General features: G+C 31.5%; 1 protein-coding gene across 2 annotated transcripts in view; it reads left to right on the top strand.

The window, feature by feature from the left end:
• Window positions 1-12,420, top strand: part of LOC148607971 (uncharacterized) — a 103,752-nt gene that overhangs the window by 57,353 nt on the left and 33,979 nt on the right. For both annotated transcript variants that reach the window (XM_088545818.1, XM_088545819.1), the window contains 2 exons: window positions 2,116-2,145; window positions 6,969-6,995. In XM_088545818.1, coding sequence (XP_088401944.1) covers window positions 2,116-2,145; window positions 6,969-6,995 — 57 coding nt within the window. The remainder of the gene's footprint in view (window positions 1-2,115; window positions 2,146-6,968; window positions 6,996-12,420) is intronic.

Genomic DNA, 12,420 nt, shown 5'->3' with positions numbered 1-12,420 from the left:
GTCTCAACAACAGAAAGACAAAAATTAATACATGTTTTGTGGTCTGTAACTCTCTCTGATGTAGAAATAAAAGTGAATTTGATGGCTTTTTTAAAAGTATGAATCACAACCTGTCTGATATTTATAGACCGATACTTAAGTAAACCCACTAAGGGACAGTTACAGTAATGGCTATATAATAATACACAATTTAAAGGATTTACTCCTGAGTACTACCAGGTTATTCAATTAATTATGACTAATGAGTATATCACCTATTAGCACAAATTCAACTATTTGCCAAGTGAAGTTTGTATTACTGTGGGGCTGAGGTCTAGGTGAATGTATAATAGTCATGACTGCATTTGGATATAGTATTTTCTGAGAAAGCTTGGGCTTGTTTACATATCCAACTAGTTGATAAATTAGATTTCATTGTCAGAAGGTTAGGTTGTTGTATTGCTCTGATCAGCCACAACCTCAGCTGATCTTTAAATGAGTGGAAAGTCCTTTGTTACCAAAAATCTTTCATATATGAAGGGTGTAAATCTATTTCATGATAGATTGAAGTGGTTAAGCATGGTCTGTTTACAAATAAATTGATCCGTGGGCATTTTTTTTCATGCCTCATCAAGGATAGTCAAATTTTCTTTAAGTATGATTTGAATAAGTTTATTTTTAGAATGCCTTTGATCTTGAAAGTAAGTGAAGTAAATTATTTGAAAGAAGGTGTTACATTTAAATGAATAATATTTAAAAGTTTAAAGAAATATTTTAATAAAAATCTTGAGTTGCTTATTTCTTAAGCCTCTTAAAACTTGTAATCTCATTTTATGGGGCTTTAATTGGGAAATTTTTGTACAAGATCAGATTTAAAAATTCATTATGCACATCGGCAAGACTTTGATCTAAGTACTTTTACATGTTGATCATCCTTTTATAAATGTAAATTTATGAAATGAAACTTTGAGATGCTCGAACTAATGCATTTTGAAGTTGACTTGAACCATGTTAAAAGGATTAGATGTGTATGTACTGCGTCTTAATCCACAAGGCAAACAGTTTTGAATGTACCCATATGGAACCCAAATACATAACAAGTTTTGAAATATGTTTAGCCACTTTTAGTTGAAGGCATTTCGCCATGGAGGTATAGTTTTTATGTTGTTTTATTTCTAGTTAAATTATGTCTCTTTTTTATTGTTTTTCTCCTGTTCTGATGTAAATGATGATAAATTGCATTAGCGGTACACCATCAATAGCCTATAAAACGAGTTCCCAGAATATCTTGTGCTATTTATTCTCAAAGAAAGCATGCATTGATTATATAGGTGCGTTTAATCAAAGTTGCTAACTGGACTGTACAATTTTATATTACAGATTCTCCCCGTCATGTAGTTTACTTTTCATTTAGATCAATTACCATTTAAAAAAAGATTTCATCATCTTTTGCTCATTTTAATGATAATTACAAAAGCATTTCCATGATTTTAAATTAGAGGTGGTGCAGATCTCCTCAGCAAAGCTAGTAGAAAATGTTGGTCTATTCTTCATTATTTACCCTACTGAATGAAAATACATTTTTGTATGAAAGTTAATGCATGTTTTACTGACTCCATGGGTTTTAAATTGATTCACACACTATTGTTCCTGTTTTTAAGGGGTTCAGTTATTCTATGCTAGTCACTGCTTCTCCACCCACCATGTTAGATACAGTATGTAGGGTGACGGTTGGCTCAGAGTCATAATCATGTGTCTAAGTGCAGTGATATTCTTACATGTACCTGTAGGCTGTTTCCTCTGTGAGCTAGCACATTAAAAGCTGTGTCAGGCATATCATATTAGAAAGCATGCAGTGACTGGTCAAACATTCTCATCCTGGAAATATCTGCTATATAATGTTAAACATCAGTCACTCTATCAATGAACTGACTTGGAGCATATTCAAAATAAGATTAGATTTATGCTCTAAAATCAGCTTTTAATTGGGTTTTATATTAAACCTTTCATTTAATACTTTAATGTGAAGTATTGAAGTATTTAATACAAAAATTTGGCACCGAAGTGTGGAAGAAATTCCATTACATGAAAAAATATTGTAAATAAAACTTATATGGCTTGTGTTTATTTTGACAGGCAAGTTCAAGTTCAGGAAGAGGATACTTAGTAAGTTTACTTTGTTTTTATATCTTTTAATTGATTGTAAACAATCAATTAAGAAAAATAAACAAACATTACAGAAATAAGGAACACATACATCACTGCCATCATCAAAAGGTACTGTTCTTCAGAAAAATCTTTTTTGGCCCTTGCTAATTGTAAGAAAGCATTTCCATGAGGTTTGTGTATTTTGGTTTAGTAAACAATATGGGTGTTGAGTGGTATATAAGCCGACCATCCAGCCTAGAAAAAAATCTACCAATAGGAAATGTCACCAAGGACCTTCTGTCCTCGATGTTCCTTCTCTTTCATCAGACTTTCCATTAATTAGCAGTATTGTAGGTGTCTCAGAAGAATAAGGAATTACTCATCTTTCAAGAGCACTTGAGTTCATCTGAGTTTTTAGAGGGCTTCATGTTATTAGTTTTTCTGTGTGTATTTTTTGCTTCTTTTGTGTTTTTTTTTGTGCTTCACGTGTTTCTGGTTTTGTTTTCCCAAAATTCCTCCTTGTTTTGAACTTTGTTAATTGCTATTTTGTCTGATAATTAGGATATTATGTATGGTTTACTTAATTATCAGAAGCTTTACTACTGGAAGTGGTTGTAATTTATATCGCTTGGCTTTAACCACATCAGTTTCAGTTTAAAAAATTGTTTGTTTTTCTGCAAAGTTTCTTATGAACAATAATGAATGGGCCAATTATTTCATAGGGCTAAAATTTGAAATAAAATTAAAAAAAACATCTCACTCAGTCAACATTAAAACTATGATTAAAGAAGAATACTATGTTTTTATTTCTCTTATGGTTCTTTAGTTTCTTAATCAATGTAAACAAATTGTCTAGAATTAATTTGTCTGTCAAATCTTGGCTTGTAAACAATCTCAGATCAGATTTTCCATTCATGATCAATTTAATAACTTAGTCAAACTTTAAATAAGGTTTCAGGCATTGATTATATGTCTTCCTTCTTCATCACAAAAAATCATTTTCTTTGTCAAGAAAGAGCAATTTGTAACTGTGCAAAGAGACACGTGTTCCACCAAGTGCCTTAATTTATTTTACATCACTGATATGCATTCATGTGAAACCAAACTATGTTTGGAAGCATAACCTTCACTTGGCAGTTGACCGAGTTCAATATGAATGGCTTCGGCACTCCATTGACAGGGCTAAGGTCAGAATTTTCCCCTGGCTTTAGTGTCTAATCAGGCAGTAAAAAGGCAGTTTGTAGCCTTTTGGGTTGCCCATTAAAATGAGATGGATTGAAGTACTTTTGACAGATGGAGAATAATTACAACAATGAAGTCATCAACATGTGAAGAAATAATGAAATTCATCCTCTTTGGTAGTGGAGTGTTGTTTGTTTGCATGCTGGATGAACAGCGGTTTAGAATTAACTAATGAATACAGTTGTGTGTCTGGGTTTAAGAGTTGGATGTTAATAAGTTAGGTTAAGATTGTTTGGATCTGAGGCCAGGGATTAGAAAGCTTGAAGTGCTTTTTCACAGAAGTCAAGATTCATAAGATTCACAAACAAAGACACTACAAACAATAAAGATTTGCTTCTAGTCCTGTTGTTAAATGTGGAGGAATATTAATTGATGGAACACATTCAGTTTGTAGTCTTGACTACAGTAGATTATATACTTTAGTAAATGTTGGTGTTTTAGTGAGGACTAATTATTATTATAAGTGTTAAGTAGGGGTATTGTTTCACATGGTCCTTAGTCAGCCCTTAGTCATGCATTATTTATTATCCTGTCATTCTGAGGTTTTAAAGATTTTTTCTAATGCACATGTTGGTACATGTAAATGTTTTAATTTTCATTAATTTATTTTAACAAAAATTGGGGGTATGATTTTTTGTTTTGTAGAAAATATTAAGGGTTTCATTATTAAAAATTATCCATTCTCTGGATACATGTTTTGCACTCTTACATAAGAAAAAATAGAATAATAGCTTAATAGACCTTTTTGTGGTAAGTTGGTGAGCATGCTCTTCGCATGCTCTTCGCATCTACCCCACCATAACAAAAGGGTCTATTTAGAAAATAATTGTATGTAAACAGTTCTGTAGACAACTTTTCGCAGCAGTTTTGATTTTGTTATGTTCTTGGTAATACCTATGATGCCAAAATTAAACAGTCATGAATATTTTCCTCATGGAACATTATAATACAATTTGAAGAACGATCACAAATTAAAAACTGTTTTAAAGTAGACTGATCACATCAGTTACGAAGAAAATACAGCACAAAAATTTCCCAGTTTACAGTATGTGTGTGGTTGTACTTTTATTGGTTACTGATATGATTGATATTTGATGAAATCTTTTCTTTTTTTTTAATTCCATTCAAATTAAATGCAGGAAGTCTCTATGAATTCCAGACCAAGCAGATTTCTTGTACCTTAAAAAAATTAAGAGGGTTAGTTAATCGTAGTAGAACATTTTACCGTTTGTCAAGTTGACTTAACACAATTCTACCCTGATAACTGTTTAGGTATTAATGCCTTCTAATCCACATCTTAAACATTTATAGTTAAATACTACATTAAGTGTGTTTACAATATTATAACAATGGATCTTTAAAAATAAATTAAAAACGCTTAAAAAGATAAGCACTCAAAAGAAAAAAAAATGGATATTGTCGGCAATTTTTAGACATCAACATTTGCAGGTAATGAAACCATGATTTCCGTGACAATATTAGTTGTTTGGCACAAATATAGTCTATTATCTGAAGGAAATTACCCTTGCTATGGGAAATAATTCCAATTTTTATGTCAAATATGGCTGCGCTTACCTCAATACTGGTGGGGACAATTGAAAAATAGTTGAGTAGCTTTTTACGATTTTGATGAAGATTTTAATAGGGTTGAGTGTATCAACTTGGCTGCTAGGAGATTTGTTAATGCAGGATTCCATTGTTTGACGGACAAAAGAAGGACATTGTTTCTGTCATAGTTACTCCAAATTAGATTGCTTAGCAACTGGGGAAAGTGTGTCATCTCAAATAGAAATCTGACTTTAATTTGTCCCAATGGATCAGAATTAAAGTGTTTTCACTAATGTGTAAATTTTATGAAGTTGGAAATCATAATTTATCTATTATTTCCTCTATTCCAATAAAGTCTACAGAAGCTTTTCTATTGATAAAGTTTGGTAGGTTGAGGCAAATAGTTGTATTTTTCAATATTTGATTTTGGAATATGAAAAAAAATGATTGAATAAAATTACTATCATAGCTAATGAAACTTGAGGTTTGATAAATACTGATTGCATGTTGAAAGCTTGTCATGAATTTCAAACCATGTCAACGACTTACAATAATAGCTGCTTATCTAGATAAACAATTAGTGTAGGGTGACTAGATCAGATAGTTATATTTCATGTAGAATATCCTTATGACACTCAAATGGTGGTTTAAATCAGGGAAAAGAATGTAGGGATATATCATTTAAAAAACAATTCAAACATTTTTTCTACCCCACTCAGAGCTTATTGTTCACGCTTGTAACAATTGAAAGTATAAAATTGATATGTAACTATATAAGTCACGGCCATATGTATGGATTCAATGGCAGTTTGTAGCAGGAATATTGATTTCCTTGCAGTTTTACTAGTATGTATTTTTTAAAGGACTTTGTGTTATGTTAACATTTTACTAATATGCCCTTTTTTAACGGGACTTTGTGGCCCATAGTGTCTGTTATGATATAAGTGTTCGTAGGTTGTTTTACCAAAAGCTCTGGTATTACTGAAAATTAAAACAAATGTTGCTTTTTAAAATTTTTAATTTTCCAAGAAGATAGGCCCAAGAGTGTGTTCCTGATTGTTTCCAAAGCTTTGTAAAGAATGGAAATTGCAGGTTATTAATTTATGTGAACTAAAGAATTGGAAAAACCTTTTTAAAAACCTCAAGCAAAACTCTAGTTATGCTTCTAATATACTTTAGTTATTATGTCACAGTCAAAGACTTGTAGTAGAGAGTTAACAATTATGTACTTCAAGACTTTTAAAAGGCATTGTTTTTGGACTACCAATATTAGTCAGAAAGAATACTGTGATAAGCATGATTTCAAAGAGTTACCTGCTTACCAAAAAATGCTCTTTAAAAGTAAAGGGCATTTTAAAGCCTATAGTAATCTATAAGAGTATTGGGATTTTAAACATAAACACACTCAGGAAATGCCAGAACATATAATTCACACCCATGTGTCTTTCAATCTACAGATTAATTGTCTGTCTCCAAGCATTGTTTTAACTAAGTCATCATCTACTGTATTGTATCTGTGGATGTCTCCAATTGATCACTATCTCGTTGTCAAACAATGTGGTCAGTCAGTAACTATATAGTACGATGGCTTCCTTGCCAAGAGCTATTCAATCCATTCAGTAGGCATTTACCGTCACTCGAGTCGGAGTGTAGTATTCTTATCTGCCGTTCTTGGTATATTTTTTACGCTGTAGAAAAGATTAAGTTGACCTGTCAACTGTCTTAGATCGTATTATTGTTGATATTTTCATTAGGATCTCATTGTATTGCCTTTTATTCCCATATATTGTGTATAATCTCTAACTCTGATCTAACTTCTCCCGAGTATTAAATACCACCGCAAGGTAAACTCAATCCACTGGAACGTCAACCTTTTTTCGATTTTGTTTGTGCTACCTATCATTAAAAACACCTTTTAAAATTGCTCACATAACGTTTGTAATCAAAACGTTAACAGACTGCTGTTTTATTACGGAGTTTCCCATAATGCAGTATTGCACTTTTCATTGAGAATTCATGAATATTAATGAGCTTCTTTGTTGTTATTTTAGTGTGATAGTGAAAGTGGGGACGACAGGGTAAGTCAATTTATTGTATTTATTGTTATGTGTGGCGTCTTTACTTCACCAAACTGCTGAACGAGTTAAGCCCTATTGTTGTAGTGTCGTATCATTGTATCTGAAATAATTTTCCTGTCAAGTCTGCCAACTTGATCGACATCCTTTAGTACGCTATTTCTACTATCGTATTTTTATTTCGAAACCAAGGCAACGGATTTCCTTAGATTTAATTGTGTTTCTTTTGTGTATTTCGTGCTATTCAAATGGTGTACTTGTGTCGATAGATGACATGGATTTTAAAAAAAGAGCTATATTGATATTTAACATGTAGCATTATATAATTTCAAGACTGGCTTTTTAATATTTATTGACTGAATCCACTGAGCAGCTGGTTTCCAAAAGAGCTACATTAATGATCAACAAAGGAATACTAATATTTCTATAATGGATTTTGTCGTTTGAGTTTTTAAAGCATGAAAGAAGGTAAGTAAAAAATAAACAACAAAAATGTACATTTTAAGTGCAGGATATCGTTTGTTGTAAGTGCTATTAGAGGGTTTGTTTAGGGAAGTCTGTTCTTTGCCCTGTATTGTTATGTTTTGGGATTTTACTTCGCTGTTGTGCAAACGGATACGTTTCTTTTTGATGTGTTTTATATAATTAAAGAACTTGTTGGGTCTGTCAACCAATTTGCCTTTCATTCTGTCAGGATATCCCTTAGTGCAAACAAACAGAGAAATTGATCCATACATTTACTCTGAACCTTCCATCCTTTCCCTGTTAAAGGCTTTAGGCACTGCAATGAATACTGTTATAGATAGAATCACAGCAGTTGTTTAAACTGATCTGTTATATTTCTAGGACCATTGGCAAGATTTTTATTAGCACACCTGTATGAAGTACTAACTGTCCCATCAAATCTGTTTTAAACAATAAAACAAAAACTTCCAACAAGACAATAAGCTCAAATAAACTAATGGATATTGCCTTTAAATGTATGTTTAATGATTTAAACCATGAATGTAACTAATCACAGCCAAATACATGACTACATTTCTGCTGAATGTTCAGGGAAACACAGTATTGTCAAGACTAGACTTACCTCCAGTCACAACACTTACAATGCACTACATTCAGGTGTTTTTTATGCTTTGGACCTGGATATCATTATATATCATTTAACCTCTATTTTATTTGCAAAGAGAATAAATCTCCTTGTATTGTTTTACATGAGCATTGCAATTGGATTTAAATAATTTTGTTACACGTGTATATGTCAGATATGGGTTGACGCTTATAATTTCATGGTATTGTATGCCAGCTGTCTAGCTTGACTTTGCCAATGAGACAAGTTTCAAGATTTGTTCTACAGATTAAAAGATTGAACAGAACCATGATAAATATTTCTTCGTACATTTCACAAATTCATACATGTAGATAACAAGTCTGATCATGCTTGTTTAACCAACCTTATACTTTACTCTCAATTTAATAAGCTAAATGAAGAATGACACCATTTACTGTTAAGAAGTAGGCCTGGATTTTAGAGGTGACCTACTCTGACATGCTGTACAATTGTACCATGTGGTACATGGTTTATAGAGATCAATAATAGGATTGCTGTAGAATTGTTATACTTAGGGCGATTTACTGATGTAACTAATCATAGGCTTCAAATGCAGACAAAAATATCATAAATGGATTAAATTATTGTGCAGTCAAATTTTATGGGGTTCAAGTTGGGGAATTTTAAAGTCTGTTAGGAGATTAAATCAACTCTATGGGAATGGGGAATGCTTTGGACCCTATTGTTTAACAAGAAGCTACAGTATTCTCTTTTTTGGGATGAAATTCTGCCATTTTTAAAAAGTTTTTAACATTGAATAATTTTTTTGGTTTTGAAAACTCTTTGTTTACTAAAAAGTTTGATATCTTCTATTGTTTATCAACTTTTAAAAAAGATCTTTTGTTAAGTCCAACTAAAACTATAAAAAATGTCTTTCTGTGCAATGCAATATAGTATCATTTGAAGGGACTAATTGGATGTCAGTTTCCTCTCTCGCTGTTTCATCCTATCAACAAGAAAAAATGCTGGTTTTTTTTGTGTATATAAAGGATAAAATACTGTAATCATATTAAGTTTTGTGGATTTTGTAAAGTGAACATATTTGCTGGTATCAATTTTCATGGTTTAAAAACAGATTAGTGTTGCACAGTGTTAAAAATCAATTTAACAGGTACTGTTTTCAAGCTTTTCAGCCCATCCCAAAAATAAAGAATAACGAATTAGTACACCGCATAATGAAGACATTCACAGTACACTATCTTCTTAGTATTAGTGTGAAATTTTCCTTCTTATCAATGAACATTGTCTCTTTTCCTTGTTTTTAGTAAAAAAGGTAATTTTATCAGAAATATTAATTGTTTGTGGAAATAAATGCATCAAATCTTATGATAATACATAAAGGTCTAAAAACTGGATAATTAAGGTTCCATACACAGAATAACATTGAAGTATAAATATTTATATCTGTATTACACCTTTGAGGCCTCAAATAATATTTATACTTTTAGCCCTTAAATTTAGGTAATTGTAATCATAATGTCAAGTCTTAAGGGCTTGCAATATTATCCATTACAACTGAAGTTAATGTTATGTATATAAGCTGATTATAGTAAATATCCGATCATCTCAACGGTGTAAAATTTTATGCGTTTTCTTTCTCTCCCATATTAAGGGATTATAGTCCATTACAAATAATAATGTATTTGAATTGAATGACAGAATTAAAGTTGGATTCATATTTGTTTTGTTTGGTGATTGTTGATTTGACCATGTGAGATTAATTTCTGATATTTTATCTGCTTTATGATATCATGTCTGTGTTCCGGAAAATAAATTAGGTGAATATCTGTCTAGACTACCTTTTATACACAGAATTGCAATATTAAAAGCTTTTTGAGCTATTTTGAACTATGTTAGAATCCTAGAAATAAAGAGACGAAAATGAAAATCAGCAGAAAAATTATATAAAGATGAGTATTAGAGACCATTGTTTGCTTTTTGTCTAAATAAGAATTTATTTTTGGAATTGTTAGGATGGACTACTTCAATCTATAGTTAATCAAAAAAAGAGGGTCAGTCATCTTCAAATTAAAGCAAGTGCATGCGTCAAATTCAGCCTGTATGTCTGTGTGGTAGAAGAATTGAGCATAACATACTATGCCTTCAAGCATAGAATATATTCCTATTTTGGATTTCTAAACCATTAGTTTTAGTAAATCCATTAAATTTGTTTTACGTTCATTAGTTGTGAATTGCTAGACCATTTAGGCTAAAACTATTTTCTCACTATCAGTTATCTGACGTTTTTTCCTCTGGGCTTTGAAAACCCAATTAGTCAAATATCTTTTTTTCGATTTTGGAAGATAGATGTCCGTGACAATATTTTACCCTAGAGACTTGTAAATCCATAATGGTTTCAGATCATTTCTGATTACTGAGTCGCAGCATCAAATGTCGGGAGACAAACATTCGTAGCGCCAGTCGCTGTTCTGGGAAAATTATATTAGTGCTGGAAAATAGAGATCTAATTCGGAAAGGAAGAATAAAACTTAGCAATTGACTTAAAATATTTAAGCTTTTGTGGTAAAAAAATAGAATTTTAAGCTAATTCAATTATTGCTTGTGCATCTTATTTCCCAGAGGATAGCTTTTATGTGAGGAGAAAACTACTTGGACTCAGATGTGCTGTTGTTGATTTATGGTTTGAGGGTAGTAGGATGTATTCAATAGGGATCATTTGTTTTGTAGGGAGCATTTATTATGACATGTGAAAAAAAAATTGTTTCATTTTAAAGTTTCAGTATTCCAGCAAATGAATTATTTCCTGAAACATTGACCTAAGCAGATTTTATGAATTGAAGTTACGACAAGGAATTCATAAACTGCAATGTTAAAACAATACACTTATTCAGGACAAATCAGTACCAGAATTCTTTAAAGAGACTCCTGGAGCCTTATTTCTTTTTTTAAGAGTTAAGCAGGTTAAGCAGTTAGCCTTTTTAGTCAGTGTTTTCCAAGAATAAATGTATACCTTTTCTTCAAATATTATGAAGTTTGTGCTGACTTACTTTAAATGAAGCACATTATTTAGCAAGTACAAAAGCCATTTCTGTTTCTTATTGGAGGAATTAACCTAGAATAATGACATTGTTGGAGGATGAATTTCCCTACAAAGGATATAGAAAAAAGAAGTTCCATAAATAACTTATTTACTGTGGTGGAAAATTACAGACCAAGCTATCCCATAATAAAGGCCAACAAAACATTGTGTTGAGCCCTAATTATAGATGACTATTTCTTTTTATTCAAGGTACAGAATACAGAATGACAATGCTCAGTTCATGTTATTGTACATCTTTTAACCCATATTTAGTGAAGGTCACACAGGTCAATTTGGTTCTCTATAATCTGGTACCAATTAGCATTAAAGATTTCAGACTTGGGTGTTTATTACCAAGGTGTTGAGATGTATTAATGCACTCTTGTCATAGAACCAGCCTTCAAAATAAGTATATAATTATAGTGCACCTTTTTTTCTGTAGAGCTCTGAAGTATTTAAAGTGCTTGATAAAATTCCCGCTTGTTGTAGTCCTATAAAACCTCTTCAATCAATGGGTTATTCATATTCTATGTATGGCTAACAATTTAGTTTGAATTAACAACACTTACATGTGAAATATTTGGGTTAAAAGTTTTGGTGGTCATTCCTTTTAATAAAAGTAGCCTTTTAAAAAAATTAAGTGGTACTATTCAAGTTCCAAGAGGTTACATATGTACATGTATATAAGAAGTGTCATATGTTTGCGACTTTTCTGACAGTAATCCTCTTCCTTCATGACATAAATTACTTTAGGATGATGACTTGAGACTTATTTCAGAAAGGAAAACAGTTTTAGTGTTATCACTGAGAGCACAATTTGGAATTGATATTTAAATTCTAACAATATGCTACATGTAGCTTTTGAATTGGTGATTTTAAAAATATCTTAACAAACATGTTCATATTGTAAAGGGTATCATGTACAAGAGTAATTGGTGTGGGTTGTCATGATCATTGAGTATTGTTGTTATGATGTATTAAGGTTGGTTTAATATTTTTTCTACTTCTAAAATGAATATCTTTAATCAGTAGTATTCAAGTAATAAAGACAGCTCTAATAAACATGACACCCTGTAACAAAGAATGCTATAGAGAGCTGTAATAGATTTATAAATATTCTAAATCTGTTCTGATTTTTTTCCTTCAAGGAAAAATGGAAATCTTTAGAGAATCTGCAACAGCTAATAAAGTTGAATTATTGGTTGGTGGTATTGCTTGTATTTGCTGTGGAGAACTGTTTTGTACAAATTGGTTCAGTGGAAGATTAAAAAGTAATC

This window comes from Perna viridis, chromosome 9 (genome assembly GCF_037379345.1).
Source record: "Perna viridis isolate PV_CMFRI_1.1 ecotype Kerala chromosome 9, ASM3737934v1, whole genome shotgun sequence".
Lineage (NCBI taxonomy): Eukaryota > Metazoa > Mollusca > Bivalvia > Mytilida > Mytilidae > Perna > Perna viridis.
Note: the sequence above shows the minus strand (reverse complement) of the source record. Positions and strands in the feature narration are given on the sequence as shown.